The sequence below is a fragment of the Motacilla alba genome, chromosome 5 (assembly GCF_015832195.1).
Source record: "Motacilla alba alba isolate MOTALB_02 chromosome 5, Motacilla_alba_V1.0_pri, whole genome shotgun sequence".
NCBI lineage: Eukaryota > Metazoa > Chordata > Aves > Passeriformes > Motacillidae > Motacilla > Motacilla alba.
The window spans coordinates 38141040-38168741 of NC_052020.1; the positions used below are offsets into that span (position 1 = coordinate 38141040).

Consider the following 27702-nt stretch of genomic DNA (forward strand, 5'->3'; position numbering starts at 1 on the left):
GAACTTTTTTATATTGCAGCTCTGTAGAGTTTGTCTCAGTTCAAATTACTGTTGCCTACAGTGAGGACAGGTCCTTTGGAATATTTTTAAAAGGCCAGGTTGTGTTTTTAGCTCGAAAACTTTAAAATGCCCCAATGAAATATTGCCAATGGTAGCTAGCTTTGATATACAGCACATGAGCATGCATCCTGACCTCATGTAAATGAAAAGCTTACCACCCACTTTTAGTGTAACCACAGCCTGGAAAACTGATGTCTGGTAAGGATGAAGTGAGTGGGTTTGGTCGGGGCTCAGGGGCTGGCTGCAGATGGCTGGGGTGCTCCTGCTGCTGTCAGCAGCACACCTCCCACAGAAAGAAACAGCCAGCCAGAGCCCTGTGACACACACACCTCCCCTGTGAAACCCTTGTGTTCCTGGCTGTCACCTCCTGCCTCCTTTATGCACTCAGTAGCTCTTGCAAGGCTGCACACAGGGTGCAGGTACAGACCCAAGCATCCCACCCATTCCCCTCTCCACTGCAGAGCACCTTCTGGACATTTGTCCATTTTCAGAGAAATGGGACACGTCATTTGTCTCTGTGGTACAGAGACAATATCAACTCAAATATCAACTCAGCTTTTATTGTCACCATAATCTAAGGAATTACTTTTATTTTAACCACCTCCACATGCCAACTGGGGAACTGTGCTATGTATTATTAACCTGTCCAGCAGAAGGAATCCAGGTATTTCTTCTGAGTCTGTCCAGGACAGTTTGTATCAAGGAAGTTTTTTTAAAAACCTGTAATTTTTGTTGTTCTCTTACACTTAATTAACATTGAGGCAATCTGTTGATTCAGTTTGGCGAAAGATGTATCCTCTGGATGAGGAGTTGGATCTGCTTCGGATTTTCTTAAGGGAGTGTAAACGTCAGTTGTGGTGCAGGGATATTTGCAATCTTAACTGGATAAAAATGAAGTAATCAGGATCAGCTAGAATAGGGATGGTGTGAAAGTTTGTGATAAAAGATGAGATCATTACCTCTTTGGGATGCTGAAATACACTTAAGAACAAAACCCAAAGGCTATTGTCTCTTTTTTACTTTTTAGAATCATCTCACAGTAGTGAGTTGCTTGGAAGCAAAACAGTGTAAGACCAATCCACAAGGAACCAATTTCAGTCCACTGATGTTAGGGTCTATTAGGTAAAATAATCTGCAAGCTTTCAGATTTATTTTTCAGTCCATCAGCTCGCAGGGCTATGCCACCCTTCTTTGATACAGTAGCCATCTGTAGTCAGGAGTGAGGCAAAGAGGCAGGGAGACACCTTATAACTGTGGCAGATGTGTGGTGGCCAGAATTTGGCTAGGTTCAGGATCTAGAAATCCCAAGGATGATATAAGCACTCTTTTGCAGATTTTTGGTGTTTACACATTTAGATTCCGTGTCACACCTGAGGATAATGTGACAAAACATATGACACAGAAGGCATGCAGTGCACATTGTAACATGCTCTTTCATCTTACTGTACCATATAACATCTGCACATCTTGGTAAGATAGCTCTTCTTAACTAACCTCTGCGTACATGTTAGTAGCATGTGATTTAAAATTTCCATATTTAATGTATTTATTGCATAGAAAATTCCTTCTGGTATTGTGGGCCATTCAGCCCCACAATACCAAACTGGCGCCCCTACTTTTTATAATATTTTTATTGGTCATAGGGCATTAATGGACTGAAAAGGCCAATTTCAAATCCTCCCTCCAGGCAATGCCCACAGCTGCACAGAGGTCATGCAGAGAAACATGTGGGCCCTGATTTCCATAGTTAAAGTAAAATAATCCTCTTCTTTGTGAAGCCATTTTTTAAAATCTCTTATTATATTTCACATTGAATTATAGTTAAATCTTTTAGGGATAATTGCTTCCTAAGGGTCTATACATTTGCGCTCTTAGTACATTTTCATCAAATAAGATCTGAGAGTGCTTTGCAGTTCTAATGTGTCAAGGTCTATATGTGAGATTATTCATTTTTGCTTGGCCTTCATAATTAACATTTGGTCTCTACTGATTCTGATAAATGTATTCCCATAATACACAGAAACAACTGATTCAATTAAACATAGAAAAGTGGAAGAATTGCTGCTTCTCGATTATTTTTCAAATATTCATTCATTTTACTGTTGTTAGCTTTGTAGTGTGTAATTTTCAAATTCAGAGTTTTCACTAATACATTTTTTCTAAAGAAAAATAAAAATGTTGCCAGTGTACATGTCTTCTTTACTGAGTTGAAGGAGAATAGGAAATAAATCTTGTGAAACCAATAACTTAATGTGAAATTTCATGAAAAATGTCTAACTGGATTTGACTGAAATAGAGATAGAAAACTTTATTTTTTCCACAGGCCTTCTCTATTTTGTAATTTCTAATTAGGTACTATGTTCTTCTCAAACCAGCTATTAATCTACTTTAAAGATCAGAAAGACATATTAGTTATATCTTCAAGGTAAACTTTTGAAAAGAAGAGGATATTTTATGGTGATATACAAATCAGGTGACCTTTACTGACTAAATGAGATTACTTCATCCAATTATGATGTCATTAGAACTTGTAAGGGTTATTAATCTCCTTCAGGCCAGTTTGGATGTTACATCTTTTGTTATGATTGGCTTTTTTTTGTAATGTCTGCCTTTCTTTTTAGTTGTGATTTTTTTGTAGAATTTATCCTACATGCTTTCATAGTTTTAGTAAGAATATAAAAGTTAGAGCCAAGAAAGTGACCTGAAGGAGCCATCAGGAGTTTGTCTACAGTAGTGTTGTAAAGCAGCTGTGCCTGATGTCATCTTCTTTCTGCTGACATGGAAGAATCAGGTCAAGGGCAGGAAATCTCAATGCCTAACAGTTTGGTAGTTGTTCCAGTGATGATGCCTGTGAAGAAGCCACTTTAGAATACTTAATTTAAGTATTCCTTGATGACTTTCAGAAGTTTTATCAAGTTTTTTTTGATTCCCAGAATTTCCCAGATTCTTAGAGTAGAAGCCATTTTTCCATACCTGCTTGACAACATCAACCACAGAAACAAGTTCAGCTGACTGGTCAACCTGTCATCCATGAAGGGCATAATCACAAGAGATTCTGATGTTATAAGAACTTTAAAAAATTTTCAGAAGCTTTAACATGAAGTGTAAAATGTTTGCTGCTGTTGAAAAGCACTTGCTATTCATGCTATTGAAGCATACAATATGGAAAAAAAGTCCTTCTTTCAGGTGATGTGCCTTTATTTGCAGAAACTAATTCTAACTGGTTTTAGGTTTGGTGCTTTAGAGCTGAAGTTTCATAAGTTTAATAAGTTCAGAGCTGGTTTATGGCAATTGAGCCTCTGATTTCAACAGAGACATATGCTTTTGAAACATAATCCAGGGAAGCTTGTCTGAATCAGTGATGGGAAATCTCTTCAGTTTCAATCTCTTGTATTCAAATTCCAGTTCAGCATACAACTTTTACATTTTAATAGTTATTAATTTCATCCTTTCATAATAGTTTTACATGGGGCAGGGGAGATGACATGAATTCATTGGACTGTTGGAATATGAGTTTGTAGTGTGTCAAGGCTCAGCCACATCCAGAGCACCCCTCTGCCACCTTCAGCTCTTGCACTGTTGCACTGTAGCTACTGCAGTGCTGTTGGACTGATGGAAAACAGCTGCTGGTTTGGCTGTATGTTGTAGCTGACAGATGTCCACTGGTGAGATGGGTGTTAAACCTTTCTTCAGCTTCTAGCTACAAAGTAACTAGGCACTGCAAAGAGTTTAAAACTTCCCATTGATCCAGTTGTCCGTATGGTGTTATCGTTTGGTGCAGATTGCTTTTTATTTAGAGTGGTTGGTTTTCAGGTTTTTTCAATTAATCACCACAGCAACATTCATATGTTGGGCAGTCCACCCTTTTCTCACACATTTTGTTATGAATTCCTCTGGCCAATGTTCATTGTTCCCTCTGTATCTAACAGAATAGCAACGTGAAAGCTCAGCTCAAGAGCTCACTCTGTGGAGTTAACCCAAAAGCAATCATGCTTTTCATCCTGATGTCATGTGCTGCTGTCTAGAAAAAAGGACTGCTGTCACATTTGCAAATGATTTTATAAATGTGTTTGAAGATAGAATGCCAGCTTCATATTGGAAATGGAAGGGGTGAAGTAGATAGCAGATCTATCTCTCAGTGAGAGGAGATACACTGTGCCCTTGGATTTCCTTATGGTCTGTATCTGTTTTTCTGAAACTAAAGAACATTTCAGGACCAATGGGAATAGTTAACAGGCTTCTTGGAGGTTATCTCCAGCAAATAATAAGCTGTTACAGCTAATCCTGAAAGGTTCTTCATGCTATTCTTCCAATAACTTACATGGGGATAAAATACTACAGGATTTGACAAAGCAAGCAACAATTTCTTACTTTGTGCAAGAGGTGTTTCAGTAGTTCGATTTCTTCTTCTAAGAAAGATTCCTCTTACTCAGCTTTCAGAAGAGTTGTTCAGGTTGTAGAAAGCCATAATGAATTCCTTTCTCTCATCAGTACCTACCCTAACACAGGATGTGCCTTCATTTAAATGCCTGGGTAATGTGAGAGAAAAATTTGCTACCCTGTCAATAAAACTTATTATAAAGCACATGAGATCACTATTAATTTTTAGAGTGGATGTTTAATGAAGTTTTAATGATTAAATTGCTTTTAATTGCATAGTGGAGGTGAAAATAAAAGACTAGTAGAACCTGGAGCATGCTGCTGACAACCTGGACATGAATAAGAATGCACAAACATTATTCTTCCGTTGCTGCTTCCTAGACTCTTTATCAGACAGGGTAGACACAGTTGCAATCTTAATTGCACTGAACAGAGCCTTTGCTTTTGCTGCACCCAGAAACACTTAATCACAAAGTCTTAAAGTGTGTCACTGAGGTTAGACACAAGTCTGTTCAGCTCTTATCCACGCTAGAAGAATGATTAGTCACTTTATGACTTGTTGTTATTAAATAACACCATACACCTCAGAGGATATCAGTGTGAGCTGTTGCACTGTACCATAAATGAACGCTAAAATGAGGCCACAGAATCTCCTGCAGAAGTCATTCTGTCCATGTTGCATTTCCATAATAATTTTCTGTGTTCATTTATCTTTAAGTTCAGTGTCTCCAAAAGCTGTTGCTACAGACTCTGACAGTTAGCCCACCAAGTTAACTGTATTTCTGGAGAGGGAGAAAATAACTCATATAATCCTGCAGTGAGCAACGTTCCCCATCAAGTCCAGTGGAAAAAATGTGAGCACTTGTTGATTGGTCTTTAAAGCAGTTATTTGAAGTTTCCTTGGACCCAATTGTTCTTTTGAGCCAAATTTCATCATTCAGGGCTGGAGATCCTCAAGGGATGCCTCAAAGAGTTTCTTCTTCATCTGCTGTCATATATTTTAGGAGTGTAACAGTTCGCTTATATATATCTCTTACAGGCAGGAAGTAATTTATTTAGTGTATGTATTTGACGATGAATCAGAAATCTGATCTACAAGTATCACAATCAGTGACCAGCTTTATTAATTGGGTTTTTTAGCCATCAAGCCTAGCTGGTAGGCTTTATTTAGTTATGTAGGTTTTGACAGAAAGTTGTTCACAAATGCAGTAACATTCTTAGTCTCCTCCCATCTGGTAGCTAATTTTTTAGCACTGATAGAAGTTTGTATTCATTGACCAAAAATATCTTGTGTAGGAACCTTAAAGTTAGAATAATTGTTAAATGTGCCATAAGCAAATAGTACAATATTTTTCCCTGATGGAAAACATGAGAATGAAATTATGAGACATTTTTCCTTCACTGGGAGGGAAGTTGCCAGGAAACACAGGCTTTCAGAGTTCGATAAATCTGGTTTATATGTCTACCTGGGAGTTGAAAAGAAATTATGTTTGGTAACATTGGTACTTGCATGATTTTCAGCTTCTGATGACATTAAGTGGTTGTGTGGATAGATGGCAGGGACATTTGTACAGCTCTTGGTTCACTAAATCATTACTGCAGGCCAGAATTTTGAAAGCATTCAAGACTTGGGTTGTTTTCAAATAGAAGGAAACAAATAGACGTACCTAGGTTCATGTCTTCCCTTCCTTGGTTGCACTGGCCATGCCACCTTCCTGTGCATTTATGGCTGTCCTTTCACTAACCGCACCATCTGGCATGTGTGCACAGTGTCCTCTGCACAGCAGATACTCAGGATTTCTTAGACTCTCTTCAAATAAAAGACCAAACATTGGTGTTTCTTACGTACTGTGATCTCAAGTCTTTAGGAATCATTTCAAAGCAAAGTAATATATGGATAGGAGTGAACAATAGCTGTCCATCCTGGGAAGAGTTGAATCTGTATAATTAATAATGCTTGTGTAGAGCACTGTACTTCTTTAGCATGCTTCATATTGCTGTAAACAGCTGCCCAAGAATGGCACTGAATGCATCTTGGTAGAATGAATAAGCAATGTCTTGACTCAAAGGGTTTGCTCACCTTGCCTGAGGAGTGTAAGTCTTTCTTCTCTCCTATTAATAGATGCTGAACATCTTTTAACCACAGCATGTATGTTTACTGAACTTTGATTCAGTTCTAAGCATTAAGGAATTCATTACTCATTCACACTTGGTGTTTGATGCCAGCTTTCCTGTGTTCCACTAACAATTCCATACAGGTCTGTTGCTTTTTATTTGACAGCCTTCAAATCTCTCTTGGCACCAGATTACTCCTGACAATCTCAAACATCAACTGTTTGTATATACCACATAAAGCCCTCTTTCTCATTGGTGATGATGTGGTCATTCAAACCTTTTGGCTGAGTCTTCTATTTTTTGGCTTCCATTTCATAGGGGGAAGTTGTCTTCCCATTAGGTCAGTCAGTGGTACTGCTTCTGATTACCAGAAGTATTATTTATGAGTAATGCAGCAGGTTCTTGGAATGCAATATTGTGGTTATAGGTGATCAAATCTGGACTATCATTCTCACGGTTATTTAGGCTGTTTTCACATCATCATTTCTGGTATGCAAAGAATAATCTCTTTCATGGTAATAGGTTTCTATGACCATGTCAACAAGAACCTATCATCCATGGTTTTTATTTAACCATTCTGTAATTGTGCATATTAATTTAGCATTTTAGAAATACTTAGTGCTTTCACACACCTGTTTCTCCTTATAGCAGAACAAATCCCATTTTGTATGATTGATACATTTGACTTTCTGGTAGCTTTTTCCTTATTGAGTTACACTGCCACATGGTCTTACTGTTTGAAGGGTGCCACATTTCAATGTTCTGCAGCATTTTTAGGGTTTTGTCTAAACTCTGCTAAAGGACCTCAAAACTGGAACAGTTTATTGGCCTGGGTCAGATCTTAGATACATGTATTCTAGAAATACGTATTCTGAAGTAGAGATGTTCTGAAGTTGGAGAAGATGAAACAAACTGTACAGGCATCCTGTAGCCAATTATGAAGCTGTCTGCTACCTGCTCTTTTATTCCTTATCTCCACAGAGGTGACAGCCATGCCTTAAACCTGTGATAAAAAAACAGTGTGTTCTAAAATACACTGAAATTCATCAGTAACTTGTAAATTAGAATCACAGAGACTGATACATAAGTAAAACATACTGTAGAATCCACAGTCATGTTAGGAAAGCTGCTTATTCAAAACTGTGTAGATGTGGTATTTAGAGTCATGGTTTAGTGGTGGACTTAGCAGTGCTGAGTTAATTGTTGCACTTGACCATAGATATGTCTTCCAACCTTTACGATTCTATGATGATTCTCTGATTACAGGGAAAACTAAGTTCTGATAAAATCAGAAACTCTAACTGTAGTTACCATCTTTGTCACCATCTCCAATGGTATAATTTGTCACCCCAATCCTAGGTTCATTTTTCCCCTCCTTCTGCCCAATAGAATGTCAACAGTAATGCCATTATGAACCTTTCTAAGTTCTGAGGAGGTGTCATATTGCTGCACTTCAAACAGTTATTAAAAAAATTCTTTTACTTTCCTCCTAGTAGGGACGTTCATTTCAGGATTACATGGATCAGGAATTAAGGCCATATGTTCATCTAATTCTAAAGCAATCATGAAGCCTAATGTATCATACTTACAATAAGAAAACTAGTATTCCTCCTTCATTTGCCACTTTCAGATACTATAAAACACTACTTCCAAACTAAATTCAGAGATTCTGAATCTGAACTTACTTATTACATGAAAAGGTAACTGCTTTCTGCTACATTTAAAGGTAGCCTTAGCATCACTTCCTATTAACATTATGCCTAATCTGCACTGGCACAGCTTTCAAAATGTCTATCAGCATTGTACCATAATAAAATTTTAAAATATCAAAAATATTTAGCCAAGTTAGGTATTTTTCATTATTGAAGGTATTAAATTATATTAAATGTTTTAAATTTTGCTAGAAATGAGATATCACATTTCATGAATGAAGAGGAGGAGTATCATGGTTATGTAGTACATTTTATTTCATAAATTTTTTTCTTTCTCCGTATGAGTTCTGTTCTCCATGCATGCAGAAAGAAGTGTGGTAAATCTTAATTTTCAATATTTCTTTCAGTGTCATACCATACACTCTTCATTTTTTATGCTGCACAGGAAAATGATCCTGTTTTGTTTGAACAGGAACTGTAAACAAAATGTTGAGCCTGGATGCATGATGACATGCGAGTTATTTGTCCTTCAATAAAACATAGAAAAGGTAGTAACCTAAGCTCTTGTGCAAAAGACAAGCTACAGGGTCATTAAATACCAAAGGTCTTGCTCTGACCCATCCATGACCTCCTTATCTGAAGCACCTCTCAGAAATGATAGAATCTACTTTAGATCTCGGGTACAGGAAACCAAGGATAGGATAAAGGATCAATATAAACATTTCAGAATTTTTGGTATTTACTAAAAAGGAATATTTGGCCTTTGTACATTTAAGTGTATCCAAATATCTGTTCAGAATTGGCGGATCTTTTCCTAGCATTTTGTATACAAGAAATCATATGAAGTGTACTTCAGAGTGGAAGGGGGACAGATGCTGAAGGAAGGCACTGAAACATTATGTCTTGGTATGGTTGTAAAGCTGCAGACTTGTCTTAATTCAGAAGCCTCAAGGTCCAACATGTTTGCTGTTATTTACAGTTTTACTGCAATCTGGATGTCTCTCCTGTTCCCAGGTGAGCAACTTCAGGTTTTAGAGATGAATTCAAAGGTGTCTATGTCTGAGAAGTGCAGCCTGGTGCTCAGCCATCACTTACTCAGAGGAGTCAGGAATCATTTTGCCTATCATGTTTATTAATCCCCATCTATTAATTTGGTCTGGTACAAAGGCACGTTTTTGATGTTAGTGCACTTGTGCTCCTAGATCACAGAGAGGCTTTTGAAAATCCCTTTTGCCCATAAGTAAGAGGAATGTTCTGATTTGACTTCCATGAGGGTGTAATGGAAAAGTGAACTTTGCTGTTCACACACTCAGGTTGCCAAGAGGAAGAGATGTGCTTCTCCTGTGCAGCAGGTGTGCAGTTCTACCCGAGCAATAGGCAGGTCATCAGGAAAATGCTTGAGGACCAGAAGTAAAGGATGGATGAGGATTAATTTTGAACTTTTTTTCCCTTCTATGAAAGTGGGCTTGATGAAGTATAATCTTTCTCATCTGCCTTCCAGTAGATCTCCACAGCTTTCTTCATGAGATTTTGGAGTGGTATCTGGACTTGGGCTTTTTTCTAGGAGTCAGCTTTACTGGAGTGAGCTCTATGTTAGGGGTCAAGTAGTAAATTTGATAATTTGCTAATTCTGAGTTTCCAGACCTCAACCTTAAAAAGCCCTGTGCAATCACCTGTTGTACTACCTATTCAGGATTAACACAAGCACAGATAGAACTGGACATATGATTTGACATGCTTTTTTATTATTTGAAGTCTTGCCATGTGTAAAATAAAGTTCTTATCAGCAGAAGTATATCAATGCATTAGAATTTCAACTCAGCATATATTAGGTATTTAGAAACACTTGCATGACTAACTCTGTCGTGTAGCTGAATCAAAATTGTTCATTACCATTGCAGAAAAAAGGAATTGTTCAATGAAAAAGCTCAAAGAAGGTCTGATTTCTCCTTCAAAATGTATTTGCAATTAAAACTTTGATTTTTTTGTGCCTCCAAAATTCAGTCATCTCTGTTGTTACTTCCAAAATTCAGCCTCTCTTAATGGTAAGGTAATATCTTACGAAGAAAAAGTAATGGAGGGGTAAAATGAGAAAAGAGCTGTCTTTAAACTTTGGGTAGGAAGCTGGAGTAACCAATACAGTTGTGTAATAGTAAGTAAGTGTGTATCACATTGGTTGAACATGGTATTAATGTGTATTAGTGATTGTATTAAGCTGCTGAGCAGCTAAATTTCCAATTTAAAGTTAAACACAAAGACCAAAATGTCATTTTTAGTTAGACTCAATATGTAAAGAAATCTTCAGGGGCTTTATTTGTTGAACTGTGTTGATTGATACTGGGTTTTTCATCTCCAGAATTGATTCTCCACTGAAGAACAGATGTCATCTTTCACAGTTTTACTAGATCTATTTAGATTCCATACAGTTTCACAATTTCCCCATTTCCTTGTGGATCACAGTCAAGATGATTATTTCAATACTAGTTTGTTTATTAAAGAAATACCTGCTATGCTGGAGGGGTTATTAAGCTGGTCATTGTGGTATGACTAGCACATAGAGTTCATTGTTTACAAATACTTTGACCAACATTCTGAAAATTGGGAGGTTTTGTTTTTAAAAAATCAATGCAATTGCAACTATTTTTTTTTATTAGAAGTAGCATTTGGACGAGGTTTCCAAACACTGAAGCTGATCTTGTATATATCTGTATATAAGCCAGAGTCGGTGCACACGCACATGTCACGGTGACTGCTGCAGTGTACTTCTGCTGACAGTAATGGTTATTGTTATAACATCTAAATTTTGAGAAAAAAATGAAACCTTTCTTGCATTCACCTTGAAGCTTGTGAATTCCACGTGTACTCAATGGGACTATGTCCCAGATCTCTGAAGCCTTAGGCTATTATACACACATATGGACTAGTAAGAAATAGAGATCAGAGGAAATTCTGTTAAAATTTGTTTTCATAAACTAGCTGTCTTACATGATACAGCAAGGTCTGGTGAGAGTACCTTGATGCTTTGCTAGTTCTTTCACAAGAGCTGAGGCCAGGAGACATTTTAACAGGAAGAAATCCTTGATGTAAACATTAAAAGAATCTATGATCCTTTCTCAGGATAATAGATAAACATATCCCTTCAAAACCTTTCCCTACAAAAGCTCATTAAGATCATCTCTACCTTAACTATGTTTCTTAATGAATTCTTTGGATCTGTAATCCTTCACCCCATCTTCTAAAAAGATAAAACTATTTAACACAGGTTTCTAGTTTTAAAATGGAACTCTCTTTGCTCCACTTTTCAGTGATGCTTACTCTCAGTAAATTACTTGTTGTCAGCTAGATGCATGTCAAAGACCCGAAGATTTCAAACCTTTTCCTTGCACATAGTCTGAAGAAGAGACTTAGTATACCAAGCATCTTTTTTTCTTCTTTTTTTTTTCTTTTTAAGATTTTAACCATTTAAGAGCATAACATAAAATTGACTGGCTTTAGTTGGTTATCTGTTCCTCTTTTTTACAATTGAGCAGCAATTGTTGGAGGACAGTGGCTGAATGAATAGGAAGCAAGTGACTGAAACCTGGGAAATGCTATTGGTAACTCCTTCCCTTTGGAATTGCTATGTAACAGTAACAACAAAAAACACTCGTTTTCCAAACTAGATAAAATAAAATCTGTTTATCTAGCCTGTTAAATCTGGGTGCCAGCTTTCAAGCAGATGATGTTTTAAGCTCTGTAGAAGCTAAATCCTGAAACATTTGGTCTATAAACAAAAAGCTGACATCAAATATAGCATCACTGCTGCACATAGTAATGGTGTATGTATGCTGCATTCACACAAAATAGGGAGATGATTGCTTTTTTGTATGTTGCTTAGGGTTTTTTTCTTATGTTAGAGTATTAAAACAGATATTAAATTTTATCATTAATGCAGTACGTGGTCTCTCTTCAAATCCCCTTAATTACAGATTGACTCCAAGGATTACACAGCATGGATTTTAATTTTAACTGAAACAAAAAGAAAAGCTGCTTAAAAATTATTCTTGCTGAGTGACTTGTTGGACCACAAAACAATTTTAACATCTTTTGACAAGTGTTGTCAAATTTTAAATATTAGAGCTGAGTTCACCTTCAAACTCCAGTTGTATTGTGTCTACTTCCCAAATAAAATGTTTTATTAACTTTGTCCTCACAAAGGAATGTCTGCTTCTCATATTTTTGTTTTTCTTGTTATTTTTTAGGAGAAAAAGACTCACAGTCTTGCTGAGATATGTTTATGTTTGAAGAAAGTTACATCAGACATCATATTTCTTTTCTTTGGTAATTAGAGAAAAATTACCAGGCAGAGTTGATGTAGCAGCAACAAATTTATTTCACACTCTTACATTGTTTCCTTTCTGACCCCTATCTTTAGAACTTTTAAAGCTCTAAAAGCTTCATTCTCTCCTGAAGAATAGAATAGCAGGTCTGAGTCTAGAAACAAAATATTTATAAATTGGGGCCTAATCCAGTAAGCCTCACACAGGAAGGTACCTATTACTCCTCTGAGTAAAATCAGATGATCAGGAATCAGTTTTTTATCAGTTTCTTGTGGGGTTTCTTTCCCCCATTTCTTAAAGGACAAAATCAGCTTCCCAGTTTGTTTCATAAAGTAGAACTAACTCATCACAGTTACAGCTTGCTAGTATTTTTTGTAGTTTTACAGTATATTTACTCCTGTTTTTTTAAGACACACAAAAAAAAAGAAGTTGCTCTCCAGAGCTGCATCAAATAACTGCCCAAAGTGAAGTGTACACAACTTCTTGTGAAGTAGACATAGATGAAAACACTGTCTCAAAATGGAGATACAATTTTCTTGCTTTAAAAATCAGCTTGTTTTGTGACTGAGTAATAACTTTGAATACAAAAGACCGGAGGAATGAGAAATTAGCTTTTGGCCAGGGGGTCACCATAGTGCTGAGGGATAAATCTGTCATTGTTGTTTAATGGTAGTTAGTTAGTGGTTTGATAAAGTTCCCCCAACTCAGTTCGTTTGCTTAAAACATATTTCTGAGACTTCACAGACCTGCAGGTAAACAACACCATTATTGCTGCGTCTTTTTACAGGGTGAAATTTTTGCACTTAAAAAGGCTTATTTCAACAAGCTTTCTTCTCCCTTTTTAGCTGTCTCTGTATTGTTGCTACGAGAATGTTCAATGGTTTTCTCCATTATTGTACTAGTGCACTTTTTTTTTTAATGGTTCAGATTAAACTATGTTGCTTTGCCAAGCATAAATCCCTCCCGTTTTAGCAGGAAGGTATTTCTAAAGCAAGCCAATGAACAAGGTAATTTATACACAATATTGTTTGGTTTAATTTGTCTATTATGTGTAATAGTCTCAATGGTATATGATTTTCATGTCATGTGTGCTTAATGCAGATGCCAGAAATAGCAACAAATGAGGCAAAATAGTGTAGCTTAATAAGTGTGTTTGTGTATGTGATTTCTTCTAAGCATTTGTTAGGTAATGCACAGCACTGTGAGTGATGCAGGCAGCTGGCAGAAGTTTGATGCTTTATATTTGCTATGGTTGCATTTTCTTGGCCAAGCTTTAAATGTATTATTGTTTAGATTTAATAAAAAAGTACACAAAGTAGTTTGTAATTTTGGTCAAAAATTAGATAAAATGACTTAAAAGAAATAATGATAACTTATTTTTAGTACAAACTTCAATTTTGCAAGTCACCTTTTGGGGCCTGTTTAATAAGATTGTGAACTCTTTTGAATGCCTGGTGAAGTTAACAGGGGATGAGGCAAGCTGTTCAGACAGATCCTTTAATAAATAACACCATCTCTTTACCACAGTGGATAAAATCTGGAAAAAAGAAAAATCTCACTTGTGTCCTAACATAAATAAATGTATGCGTGAGCGCTGTCTGTCTTATGAAGTCGTTTGTGTTTGTTTAAGTTGGAGCGCAGAACACACAGTAAGTCTGGTGTCTGGTTTTTGAAACCGGGGTGTGTGTGTAAGCGTCTACGTCAAAAAGAAAATCATTCTGGAATCTGAAGGCTGAGGCTGGAAAGAAAAATCATCCTTTACAATAAGTAAGAACTGATTTTGGCGTATGTTAACTTTTCAGCAATCTTATACCTTTGCAATACGTTCGCCGTTGGTATAGCTCTGAGGGTTGCGCTGCTTTGAGTATAAGATTTCGAGGTTTTTGCTGGAGCTGGATTTTCATATTTAGATTATGAACCAGTTCTGTATTTTGGGGCTAGGAGTGTTGATAGGGTTGTTAGTTTCAGCCCAAGTGTAACCATCTCTGTGTTGTTTAACAGTTTTTCAGAATTAAATTGTAACTGTCGGTATTTGCTTCATTTTTGTTATTATATTACTTTTTTCTCCCCGCACTCTCCAACTGCGTAAGTGAGTAGGGGCTGCATAATTTCTAGGGACTTGTTCTGCTTTGCTTTCCATACTTTTTCTCTAGCAAGTCAGTACTTCATGGCAGTTAACAGGATGTGCTCTTTTCTGGAACAGCTAATTTACAAGCAAGTACTTTTTCAGTTTTGTATATATTATTGCACAATAATCAAAAAACCCAAGGTTTATTTTTTTGGTTTGGGGGATTTATGGCACTCTTTTGTTGTTGTTAAGTTTTTTATTTATTCTTTTATCCACTGGATTAAATCTTGTTTCGTTATTGCAAAATCCCCTCACTGTCTTTTTAGTTGAACCTCAGTCATGAAAACAAGGAACCCGAATTACATTTAAGGAAGGATATGTTCAACTTGAAACATAGTGCTTGCAGGTAGTTCAGTGGACACTGGAAATAAGCTATTTAGAAATAGAATGGCTCTTTATTTTATGTGACTGATTTGGAGTTGGCCATATCTGAAAAGGAATGAAAAAATGATCTCTTTGCTTGAGACTTGCCAAACAATGCTATAAGCTCCAGGTTATTTTGAGGTGGTGAAAGGTGAAACATTTGACATGTTCTTTTTGGGTAATGCTTTAAAAAAGAGAGGGCGGGAAAGAGGCGTTGCCACATCAGAGTTAAGGGTGTTTGTGGTTGTCCATGACAGCGCTCCAGTTTTAAAACACCTGTGTTTACTTTCCAGCTTTTCTCAATCGGCCTGAAAGTGGCCTAAGAATGGCACAGACAGACCTGCAGTGTGTCTGTGTTGCCTTTGCAACACACACACACACAAAAGAAAGGAAAAAAAAGACAGAGATAAATCTCCTGTTATGCAGCTAATCATTAACAGCATTTTTGTGCCTAGCTGAAAACATTTTGAACTTTTCTAGATTTTTGTAGTCTGTCAGACAGTGCCTGTATTTTTTCCTAATCTATTAAGCTACATTTTTTTATCTTTGCTATCTTATTTTCTAGAAAGAATAAAATAAGCTTAATGTTGGTTAGTGGTAAATAATAATACTGGTAAATAATAACAAAAATCAGTATTTTTTTTGCAAAGTGATATTTCATTCCAGTATTTGGAAATATGTTTACCAGTATTCTACTTTAAAAGCAAACAATGAAAAATTAATAAAAATCTATGCACAGCCCTTCCTTTGCTACCCTTCCTGAAAAAAAATGGTTGTCTTACAGTTTTTTCCTATGTAGAGTTTTTCATAAAATCCTGGTGTTTGATGTGTGTTGACCTTCTGCAGTGTTAATTTATGACATAAAGACAAACAAAGACATCACATTATTTCAGTGCTTGCTTTGAAATTTGAAAATCATTTGTGGGTCAGTATTTAAGATATTCATTTGATGAGAAGCATATTTTATATTACTGCTCCAAATTTATTTATTATTACCTTTTTAAATTGTTCATGTTTTACAGACTTTCTTGTTTTTTTAAAGAAATCTTCATTCGCTTTTTCTAGCATTTTTTATATTGATGCAATATTTCTTCTGCCTTCTACATCAGATGATATGTATTCCATTCTTGTTTATAAAGATACATCTGTTTCATAATTATGTATGTTTTTCTTGGTGGATCACTCCATATAAGTCAGGTTTTGTTTCCTGAAAGTGGGGAAAAAGACAAAAGAAAATCAAAGAAAATATAGTGCTGATACAGGAGCACAGGTGATTTCTCCCTTAGACTGTTTTTTTTTCAAATTGTGAGTTAAATAGATTCAAAGTCAGTGTATGGGGCTCAGCAATATGAAGCCCCTTGACCAAGATGTATGGCCTAACTAGAGCACAGTTCATTTAATACTGGTTGGTCTAACACAATGACTCAACAAAACAAACTGGGAATGTGCCAAATCCTCTTCAGATCAGGAACCTCTAATAATCTGAGAAATTATGCCAGACTGATCTCTCTTGGCAGTACACAGCAGGGCACCCACCTTGCCATGGCTTTCCCAAGGGGCAGGAACAGCAGTACGGGTGCCTGCTCTGTGGAAGCTGGCTCCTGCGAAACACACAGCACACTCTCAACTGCCTGCAAGGGAAGGTGTTCAAAAAATAACTTAACATTCCCTTTTATCAGCGATTATACAAGGAGGTCTGGAGGATATTCACCTGAATCTGCTCTGAGCACAGGGAAGAGCTTGTGAGGTAAATCCTCACCCGAGTATCTGCATTAACGAAATCCTCACAGGAGTAGCATTCTTTCATATCAGTAAAGGACATAAACCAATACCTCGGCTAAGAAATGGGGGACGTAGGAGATATAAAGAGTTCACAGAATTTAATCCAGACTGCCCCAAAGGTAATTAAATTATATTTCTAAAAGATAAGAAAGTTGTCACATTTTTTAAATTACCAGGTGTAGCTGTGTGTGGATGTGTTTTAAAATCAAGCTGGATAATGTCAATATGTGAAAGGGAAAGAAAAAGCTTTCTGCATATAACATTTTCTGAAGGCAATACTGCAGTATTGATAAGAAGGAGACAAATATGGAGATAGGGTTCAAAATATGTCTAAGTGGTTCAGATACCTACCTCTCAAGACTTTCAATGATTTTTAGGTATCTAACCCACTTGTGGTTGTTGAAATCCCATTAAGTACCTATCTTGATCTGCTTCAGGACCTCATAAATCTAATGGTCTTTTCACTTTTTTACATGTCGTAAAATTACTCCCTGTTCCTTCTAAAGGCTGATGGGTAAATAAAAGCAAAATTAAAGACAGCCATTTTCTGGCAGTTAAAATTTAAATGTTCTTAAAAAATGGAATTGCCCTTATGAAATATATTTATTCAGTATATCCTTGTGACTGTCTAGTTTTAGTATTACAATACCAGTGAAATGCCACTTTCATTACAAATGTAAGACAAAATCTCGCAACTATCCAAGAAGTCATAATTATGTGAGCTGTAGACCAGTTGTCCTGCAAGGGATTGGTACACAAATGGGTACACTTGTTCACGTAGTTGTTCAGACCAGCCATAGATGACCTGTCTCTGTTTAGCAGTGTTAGGGCGTTTGGGTTATAAACACATGATACCTAGCATGTCTCCTGGGAATACTTTCATATAGATGCTTGAAAAGGACTTGTGTGGTCATTTGTAGCAAGTCTGCAAAAAGGGTTTTGGGATCCCTCCTAAATTTGCCAGACTTTGCACATGCTCTGTTCCTGTACTGTAATAGCATCAGTATTGAGAGAAATCTTCTATCTTAAGACAATACAGCCAAAAAGGGGCAAATGCAGAAGTTACAGTTTCTTCATCTTAGAGTTTTTTCATCCTACTCAAGAGTGTATATGATAGAACAGGTCTTGTATATCTTGCTACCACTGAAGTATCATTGGTCACCCACTTCTGTTGTGTCAAGGCCTGTGTGCTGGCAAGATTGCTTGTACTATCTTGCTTTTAGTCACCTTAAACCTTTCTGATCCCAGTGTAAGGAAACATCTTAAAGGTAGGATGTACTTTCATCAGCTTCAGTACCACATTTTACCATGTTTTCTGGGGATATCATATCCTCAGGGGAGGAATGTCTGTTTCTACTTGACCACTTAACCACACATCAGCTGCTACCTCTGATACTGTCCAGGAAGTTGCCACCTGCAAAGTCTTTAGTGATATGTATACTTAATTTATAGAAACTATGGGTCTTCCACTCACTGTAAAAATTCAAAAATTCATCTGCCTTTTTCACTTTTGAGTCACACGCTCTCAACATGAATGAGAAAAGATGGAGATGTTCATGTATGCTCATTAGGCCTGTGTTTGCAGTAATTGTATATATAATCCATGGGAAACAACTGTTTAAAAATGTCCTGATTTGTAAATATGAGGCTCATCTTTATCTTCTTGATGACCTTTCACTGTTCTGTTCTTTTTCTGTGTACCTATGTGACTGGAAGCCTTCTGTGGTCTTTAGATCTCAGTCTTCTGGAGAGAAATTATTTCTCGAGAGAACAGCGTATGAGACGTGCTTTAATTTTAATGTACTTTTAATATGGAAAAATAAAGAGAAATTTAAAAAAAATATTGAGGAAACAGGGGGTTTTAGCCACATTTTCCTAAGAAAATAAGGGATATATGATTATGCAGTCCTTTTTTTTTCACCTTCTGTTTTTCAGCTACTTTCAGCAAAATCTGACAGAAGAATAATGACTGGACCCAGAAGGGGGTTTCTCTCTTCTACTCAGTTGCCAGAAGTCCTAATGTCCCACTCAAGGGGAAGCTCAGGCAAACTTTATCAGAAGGCATTACTGTTTGGTAGAAGGCAGCAGTGCAACAGACTATCAATACTGCCCAAACGATGGACCAAAAAAGTTACACAGAGTGAGCTGGAGGTATTGAGCTGGAGGTATTGCAGTAGAACACTGGAAAGTGTGTAGGTAGAATCCATTAATTTTATGTGGACATTGGAAGGAATATAAGGTTGGGAGAGAGAGGCTGGTACAGAATAACTTACTTGATTTTTACATTGATTTTAGAGAGATCCTTTTGCCTATGGAATTAGAAAAATTTTTATGTCATTATAAACTTTTTGGTTGGTTGGTTGGTTTTGGTTTTCTTGTTCTCTATAGGAAAATATTGCTTCCAGTAGTGGAACTGCAAATTTGAAATCTATCAAGGCTAGTATAGCCATGAAGCGCTTCAATCATTTCTTTCCATTACTCTTTTTATGCTACATTTAAAGTGATGACATTAGGCCTTGAAGGAGTTTTAACTGATCAAATTAAAGTCTGTACCTTTCATTATTTTCTAATGACATGAACACTAACTGATCCCTGGCAGTTTTGGGGGGAGTAGTGAAGATTAAAAGAGGTGGCACTTGAATTTAATTGATGTTGAAAAGATACTGGCACCAAAACCACCTCTAAAAGTTTTAGGCTCATTCACTTTTGTGGTCAAACATTCATTCAGTGGCATTTCTGACTTTGGGAAAACATTTTTAAAATAATTTAAAATATGTTAAAGTCAGAGAAGTGAGTATGATTTTCAAATCTTAGAATAATATCACTTATTTGTCTTTAGAAGAATATCCCATTTAATATTGGGATACACGTTGTTTAAGATACACATTGTTTAAGTACTTTTAAACAGAAAGGTTCATAAAAGTGAAATATAAAAATAAGTCACTGAAATTCTATCACACAAAAGAAAATGTGATATGAATAAATATTTATCTTTATTTTTATTCTTGCATTATGTTCTGTGCTTGCCATCTTTTGACCTACCTCTGAGAAGTACATTGAGCTGCATTCTTCTCTTCCGTATTTCCATACAAATTATTACTTCTGTCTTCTCATTTTTTATACCATACTTTCAACATCATGTAGGTTTCTTCTATTCCCCATTCTCAAATTTTTTCTTTTATCTTTCTTCATTGTTTTCTTAACTTCATCCTTCCTTTTTTTAGTCTGGGTGTTTGTTTCTTCCTCATCTGTCTCAGGTGCTTCACTAAGACACCAAGACCCCAACCATCCCTAAAGACCTTTGTTCCTAAGAACTGTACCTAGATACTGCTATTTTCCTGTGTGTTGGATTTAGTTGTTCTGTGAAGCAGAAAGATTACTTCACGTCTCCACTAATCAAATGGAAAATGGATGACATGAGCAAAATGTGAAAAGCTCATTGGTAGCCTCTGGAGAAATATTGCATTCAAAGTTGACAAATTGCAGGGGATTTAAGGAGTGCATGATAGGGCAAGCAAATGGCCCTGCTTTCAGCAAAGTTAGTCATCAGAACATTTTCCTTCCTTTCAGGAAGACAATAATTATGAGTATTGTGTGTTTGCGCAATTGTACAGTGTTACTTGGTATACATGCAAAATGCTACACTGAGGTAGCCAGTTAATCAAGAGTTAACCTCAGTTCTGGCATTTCTGAAGCAAGCATCTTCATTTACTCCCCTTTCCCCTGAAACAGTATGTTAACATTTTTCATTACAGGATCATGTGTGCTTTATTTCACAGCATTCCTGCTCCACACAGTATCCAGAGAACAGCCAATCAATATATTTTTTTTATCTTCTTTGTTCATTATGTGTGCCAATCCCTTGTTTACTGGATACTGTTCAAACCTTTCCCTGAAAACAGAATTTTGAGCAACCATCATGGGGATTTTCTCTAGTATTCAATGTTACAAAAACCAAAGGCTTAATAAACAATGATTTAATGTATTATTGCAGAAGTGTTTTCTTCGTGCTGTGTGAGGAAATCAAGGCATGAAAAATCCAGGGTCAAAAGTACCCACAGATTTTGCATGCCTGTTTAAGATGTATAAGATTTACATTTTAGAATATTTATAATTTGTAAATTCCTAACACTTAAGGCCAAGACCAAAAGATATTTTTATGTCATTTAGTTGGCCTTCTGAATATCATAGGTCATTGATTTCACCTGTTTCACTCTATTGAGCCTAGGAATTTATGGTGGTTTAACACCTGCTTTCCAGAAAGATATCTAGGTCTGGTGTAAAAATGTAAAGGGCTGGAGAGACCACCATTTCCCATTGATCATTTGTTCCTGTGATTCAACTTGCCCTTACTCAACCTGATTAAAAATTCCTTTACATACTGTATTTTCTGTCCATTTATCAAGGGACAATGAGAATTGATAGCAACATGAAACTATTCCGTTCCTGATACTTGTTCAAAATTAGCATATGTCCTCAGAGGTTTTTATAATCTGAACAGAATAAGTTCCTTCACTGCATGCCTTTTTCTCTAGTGCTTGCATTACTGGTGTGGCTCTTTTCTACGTCTCTCTAGGTTTTTATCATCCTTTTGTTTTCAAATTTGGACACAAATGCATTTTTGTGTCTTTGTTTCTCAGTGTCGTATGTAAAGTCAAGTCACCTTAATTGCTTCATTGTGATACAATTTTATTGTGTATACACCAAAAAGAGATGCTTTTTCCCAGTTTTCCCAAAGCATTATACTGTCATCTTGTATTGAAGTCTCATATTATCAGAGTCAGCATTTTCAGAATATAGTTGCTCTTACTTTTAAGTGTAGCCTGTGTTCACTGTTCTCAGACTGAGTTTTGCATTTGATTTTATTAAAATGCCCTTGATTTGAGTACCCCACCAAGTGACCCAAAACATTGTTTCATCATCATTATTTACTTATTTTATGTTCATGAACATTTCTAGCTTCGTCTACCTGTTTCCAGATTATGGAAGGATATGTTGAATAAGAGAATGCTGGTTTTAATACCTGGGCAACCTTGCTAGTGTTCTGGTAGTACTCAATGACAGTTGCCTTTTGGAATGTGGGGGGTTTGAGGGGTTTTTAGCTTTCAGTCCATTCAGAGCCCACTTAAGAAATTTTTCTTGATGGTGCGTAGTTATTTTTTTTTAATCAATTTATTACATCTGACAAATGAAAGCCTAAACACCACTATACAATATCCTCTTCTAATCTCATCCAAGGAGATCAGATTTGTGTGGCAAGACCTATTCTACCAAAAATATGTTGACTGGGAATAATTGTAGTCTTTCGTTAAAATCTGTATTAATTGAATCCAGTGTTTTCAGTCAAATGGCCCAGCTTTAATCCCACTAGTCTTTTTTTTTTTTTTTTTTTTTTTTCCAATTGACACGTTATTAGTGCTCTTCCAGTCTGGGAATGTCCTAGTATTTTAACACTGCAACACCTAAAGTGAAAATTGTCTGAATCTGTAAATGCAAAACTCATCCATCCTTAGATTCTAATAAACTGAAAATTTTTATTTGTTCTACATCAACTGTAACTAAACCATCCTGATTTTTCTGAAGACAGACTGCATATATACTGAACAGTCCTGGGTTCTTTATCATAACTTTATTTACTTTCTGCATGAAAAAGAAGCTGTACTTGATTGTGAGATCACTTTTTTTATAGCCACCCTTAAATGACTCCCCAGTTTTCTATGATATTCTGCTATCCTTTTTTTTTTCTCAAGTACTTGGAATATTTGTTTAAATATTTTTGTGCATGCAAAGATTCTGGTTGCTTTTTCCCATGTGAAATTCAATCAGTTTATTATCACTTATCTCCAAGTAGATATCCATATCCATATCAGTGACTGATATTTCTAGTTTTATAATGAGATTTACCTCATGCTCATAAATAATATATGGTTTTTGAAGTGTATAATATTAGTTTATAATTGTCCACTAAAGACTCACAGACTATATCCTAAACTGGCCCTGTAGCATAATTTTTTTTCTTTCCAAAGATTATAAAAATGTGCTGAAGAAAAGCTAGTTCTGTGCCCTAGTTAGCTGACCAGTAAGTCTTTCTTAAGTTATTTTAGTTAGCATATTGACCTCTACGTGTTCAAGAGCTGTGGTCCTGTGTTACAGATCATTCTGAAAGGAATAATGGCATGGTGGGGGAGGGCTGTGTTAAGGCATCCTGCTTCCATTCTGCCTCTCTTATTCTTCCTCTTAATCAGGGACTTCAACATGCCAGTTGCCCACCAGATTTTAGTAATATTGCTTATATAAAATTTATTCCCATCAATTAGAGTTTCCTATTGCTGCTTACCCAGATTCCTGGGATCAAAGCATAAACAATTGAAGAGATTCTTTTCATTATATTCTTTGCCACATTGGTTCAACTTGCTCGTTAGGTACTGAATTTGAGCATGTACCTCATTTGCCTTCCAAATAATCTCCCCTTGTGTTGCTGATTTAATATCCTGGCTGCTCCAGCTAGTTTCCAACTGAGAAGATTAGCCTCCTACTTGTGTGGTGTAGTCTGTCCTGTTCATACAGTCCCTTCTTTCACTGATGTGCTGTTTCACAGATTGAAATCTGCCTGGTTTTTCAGTTATGGATGACAGACAGAAAATGCTGGAAATAAACTTTCTCACTTGTGATAACTGTGGGAACCAATTACATTTTAATTTTCCTCTAAATTGTTTTCAGTGCAGTTGAAGCTTTCAGAAATTTCATCTAAGTTTCATCTAAGTTCTAAATGCTATGTAAGGCCTTATATAACATTTATGTTCTGTCTCCTATTCACTCCAATTGCAGCTGTGAGTGCAGGGTATTTTGGCAGATTAGACACAAGGGATTTATCTTGCACAGTCAGAAAATGGGTAACATACTATCAATCCCTCTGAAAACTTTCAGTAAATTCATGCTAAGGTGCTGTCACCAAAGGACAGATGCATTCCACAACTGCTGAGCAGCCTTCTACTACATTAAATATGAAACGTGTTTGTTCTCTTACTGCACTTCCATCCCATTGGCTGCAACAAAAGAAACAGGAATAAACAGGTTACAGGCTCTTTCACTGGACAGTAGTGATTCATGCCAAGGTGTAAGTCCACTCTGTGCAACAATTAGACAGATGTCTGCAAAAAAATGACCATGCAGTTAAAAGTAGCATGATGATGTGTATGTCCTGGTATCCTTACCTCTGGTACTTTCTAATGTCTCTGTACTTGACTTCATGAGCTTACTGATGTCCTGCCAAGTAAGGAGTTAGCTCACCCAGCTTTAGCTGTCACTTGTCGGGGATCAATTTGTAGCCAATGTAAAGAGGGAGATATAGCTGCACAAGGCAGTCTGTCCTTTCTTAAGATAAAGGCAGATGATACGTGAAATGATCTTTGCAAGTGCCACCTCACTTCAGGTGGCTGAAGGAAGGGGAGATAAAGGGCATACTTTCTATGTGTCTAGTATTTGTGTATAAATTGTATACATAGGTCTCTGTTGAGAGATACAGTCACAGTTGCGTTCAGATGTGTGTGGCTGTATATACCCCACTATTAAGATCTAGCTGTACATAATACTTTGTGTCTCTTCTACTTAAAATAGTTTTAAATAAATCTTAAATCAATCCTTAAGTGTGCTAACATTGCATTTGAATTGAGCTACTGAATTTAGATAGCGTCTTAATTTCCTCTGTCACCGAAGAGAGGTTGTGTGTCCTGGATGCTGCACTGATACGGAGGTGACTCTGGTTGGTGAACAATGGCTCCTTCCTCTTCAAACGAGCCGAGAACTGCTTAAGGTGGGGGTATTGAATGGGCTCCTGTTAGAAGCTTGGTAGGGCATTGGCAGTGGCTTCGTCCTTTATTCTTTATAATGAAACAAAATAAAGATGTGTTCCGTGGAAATGGAGGGATATGTTTCTTGACCTTCTTTTTGTTCCATCAGTTGCTAATGATACCTGCTTTTTTAGATTCATGCTTAGGAGATGAGGCTGGCCTTGAGACAGATTCCCTGATGTTGTCCTTCCATTACTGGTTTGTAAAAACATTAAGCCATTACTTACCTTCTTAACAAAGTGTTCTTCATAGAATTGAACTCCTAAAATTCATGTCAGTGTAGGAAAATTTTCTAATCAATATTCTTGATTTAATCTTTGTTCCTTAGAAGTGTTTATTCCTGTGATCTAACAACTGCAAAATGTATAGCTTATAATTATATTGAAGGAAAGATTAAGAATGGTTAGTTTAAATTATTGTAATTTAGACAAACTTTAGGAAAGTTCCATTCTGTTACAATAATGATTTAGTTCAATGCAGTAATAGTGATATAGCAAGATATTTGTGTCATCAAATATACTTTGAATTTGTCAATCAATATTTACTTACTCTGGGCTTTTTACTGAGTTGTGAAGTTTATTGTGGATACCAGCAGTTGGTTTCAATGTTTGTAGCACAAATATTTCAACCTAAATGCTATAATTACAGTAACAATGATATTTATAGCTACTAGGAAGCAATTATCTCTGATCATAATTCTCAAAAATGTAATATAAGGAGGGTTACAAAAGATTCTTAAAAATAATATACCTTTAAATAAAAATTTTCTAAGAGAGTTGGACAAGAAAAGAGTTTAGCTAGTAACCCTGTCAATGGAGTAGTTGCCTAGTATTGAAAAGCCATTGTTGATTACAGACTCTGACCTAGCCGTTTATCTACGATACATATTTTGTTTTATATAAAACAGCTTGCTTCCAGAGAAACTGGCAATCAAACTGCCATTTGCTTGATGTTAAAGTAAGACTTTTCGTGGAAGGTTATATACCACCTAGATGCTGGATAAAGTTCTCAGAATTTTTCAGAATACCACAGTGCAGTAAATTAAAAAGAAAGCTAAGTTTTATAATATGTTGTATTTTAAATTTGTGTCACACTGTGAGCCTCAGCAGACAGCCCAAGTATTAAATAATGCTTTTTTGACTGTAGAGGTGTCATTTTCTTGAAGCCTGAAAAATTAATTAATCTTCATAGGAAAGACAAGGTTTATTAATTCTTGCCAACAGTAACAACTTATTAGTGACTAGACCAGAAAGAAACCCCTTGCCCCTACTCTGACAACTTGTGTTGACGTCAAAGGAAGCAGCTTTGGGGTCTAAGTAATTAACTCCAATGAACTGCAAAGATTCCTGTGACATAATTTTGACAGTTGTGGTTCATCTTTAATTGTTTCCATTTCATAAGGTATCACTAAAGTTTTGCTGGAAGATTTTATTTGATTTTTTTAAATTAAAAAAAAAAGTTATGTTGATGGCATCTCCATTGAGCAGCTACTGATATGTCCCTAAGAGCTGGTATGCATTAGTGGTTTCTTTCCCCTCAAAAGGTGGAGCACAGCTGGATTTCCATCTTTGAGTAGCGATAGAACTTCAGTGTATCTTCACAGATCATGAACTGAGACTTCACTGAAAAACAGTAGCTTCTGGGCCTGAACTTGCAGGCCCACTTAATTTTGTGAGTCCACTCTTTTTAACTATTTCATTTTACTAAATGAGTTATTAATTTTGTTAACTCTGATACTTCAATAAAATTTCGGATGTATCTTTTGTAGAAAACAGTTAAATTTTACCAGCTGCCAGGACTCTGGGCCAAAGGGCAAAGTAATATCGGTATAAATGAAACTGTGATAATTTACAGGTTTTAATATAAAAATCCAAATTTGGTCATTATGGACTTCACTATGAAATACAGAAAAAATGTGGTTTGAGAAAACAAATCTTGATTTCTTTAACTTGTAGTCTCAACACTTTTTCTTGCTGCTTTGACCTCTGGCAGTAGTAGTGGTGGATATTAAGACAGCAGTCCATTTCACCCCAGCCTATTGATAATTTAGTCATCAGAATCAGTTTCTTCTAAACAGTGTCTCTAGGATGTAGTTCCTCCCTCCGAGGGGAGTGGTCTTTTCTTAGATTATGTAAATAGAGAAACTCATTCATTACCACTGTGTTGCTAATTCGTGCCTTAACCTGCAGAACCAGGCATTGCATGACTCTTTTCCTGCATACAGCAAACATGAGAAGCCACTGTTCCTGCGTTTGCTTTAGTTTCTGGGGAGAATTGAATGAAAGTAGATTCAAATCAGCAGGGGATTTGTTTGTCAAATTTTGCAAATCAGGCTGCAGAAAATGGAGTTTTACAAGCCCCATTCAGCAGTCCAAGATATCAAGCTTGCTTCAGTTTTCAATATAACATTCATACCACTCTTTCAATCTTAATTTTGATTGATTACTTACCAGCAGAAGTTTATACTGAAATCTCTCCTTTGTCCTCTTTATCCCTTCCTCACCTTTTCATTCTTTCCATGTCAATTATTAACACTGTGACGTTACTTGTTGCTGCAGTAACTTTGTTTCAATGCAGCTGTTGCCAGGTGAATTTTCTTGAGTGCTTGATTGTCACATTTACAAAGATTTTATGAGATATCAGAGAAGTTTTTATTTGACCAGCAGTCTTCAACTTTACATTCTCCGGGAACTGGCCTGTGCTGTCTCTAGATGTTTTATTTGAAAGCAGAATACAAAGGGAAACACAACGTTGGCTCGTGGATATGTATGGTAGGTTTTGTTAGCAAAACCTAGATAGATACCAAGAAATTGAAATATATTGGATTAAGTTCGCTGGGACAGATTTGCTGTGGCCATGGTGCAAGGGACATTCACAACAGCTCAGCAGACAGAATGTGTTCGATTCATGTGTTAATTCAGATCTTAGGTCTGTTTTTCAGCTGGGAAGTGTTGCTGTAATTAGGTGGTGAGTCAAAACTGTGTGTTACCAGGCTGTGACTGTTGCAAGACGCGGGACCAAAGTCCAGGTGCTTTTAGCTCCCTGTCAGCATG

At 36.4% G+C, this 27702-nt stretch overlaps 1 protein-coding gene and 1 long non-coding RNA gene across 10 annotated transcripts in view; one reads left to right on the forward strand and one right to left on the reverse strand.

Moving 5' to 3' along the window:
* MIPOL1 (mirror-image polydactyly 1) overlaps nucleotides 1-27702 on the forward strand; it is a 186719-nt gene that overhangs the window by 90304 nt on the left and 68713 nt on the right. The window contains exon 13 of one of the 9 annotated variants that reach the window (XM_038137485.1): nucleotides 18735-19589. The exons of 7 other annotated variants lie outside the window; for them this stretch is intronic. In XM_038137485.1, coding sequence (XP_037993413.1) covers nucleotides 18735-18995 — 261 coding nt within the window. In that variant the 3' untranslated portion in view covers nucleotides 18996-19589. Of the gene's footprint in view, nucleotides 1-18734; nucleotides 19590-27702 lie in introns of those variants that run through there. One more of the 9 variants, XM_038137486.1, reaches the window with a different exon arrangement.
* On the reverse strand, nucleotides 15402-27414 carry LOC119701201. The gene is made up of 3 exons (XR_005257038.1): nucleotides 27100-27414; nucleotides 16554-16648; nucleotides 15402-16224 (listed from the first exon to the last, which is right to left on the reverse strand). It is a non-coding gene; the product is annotated as an uncharacterized LOC119701201 (long non-coding RNA).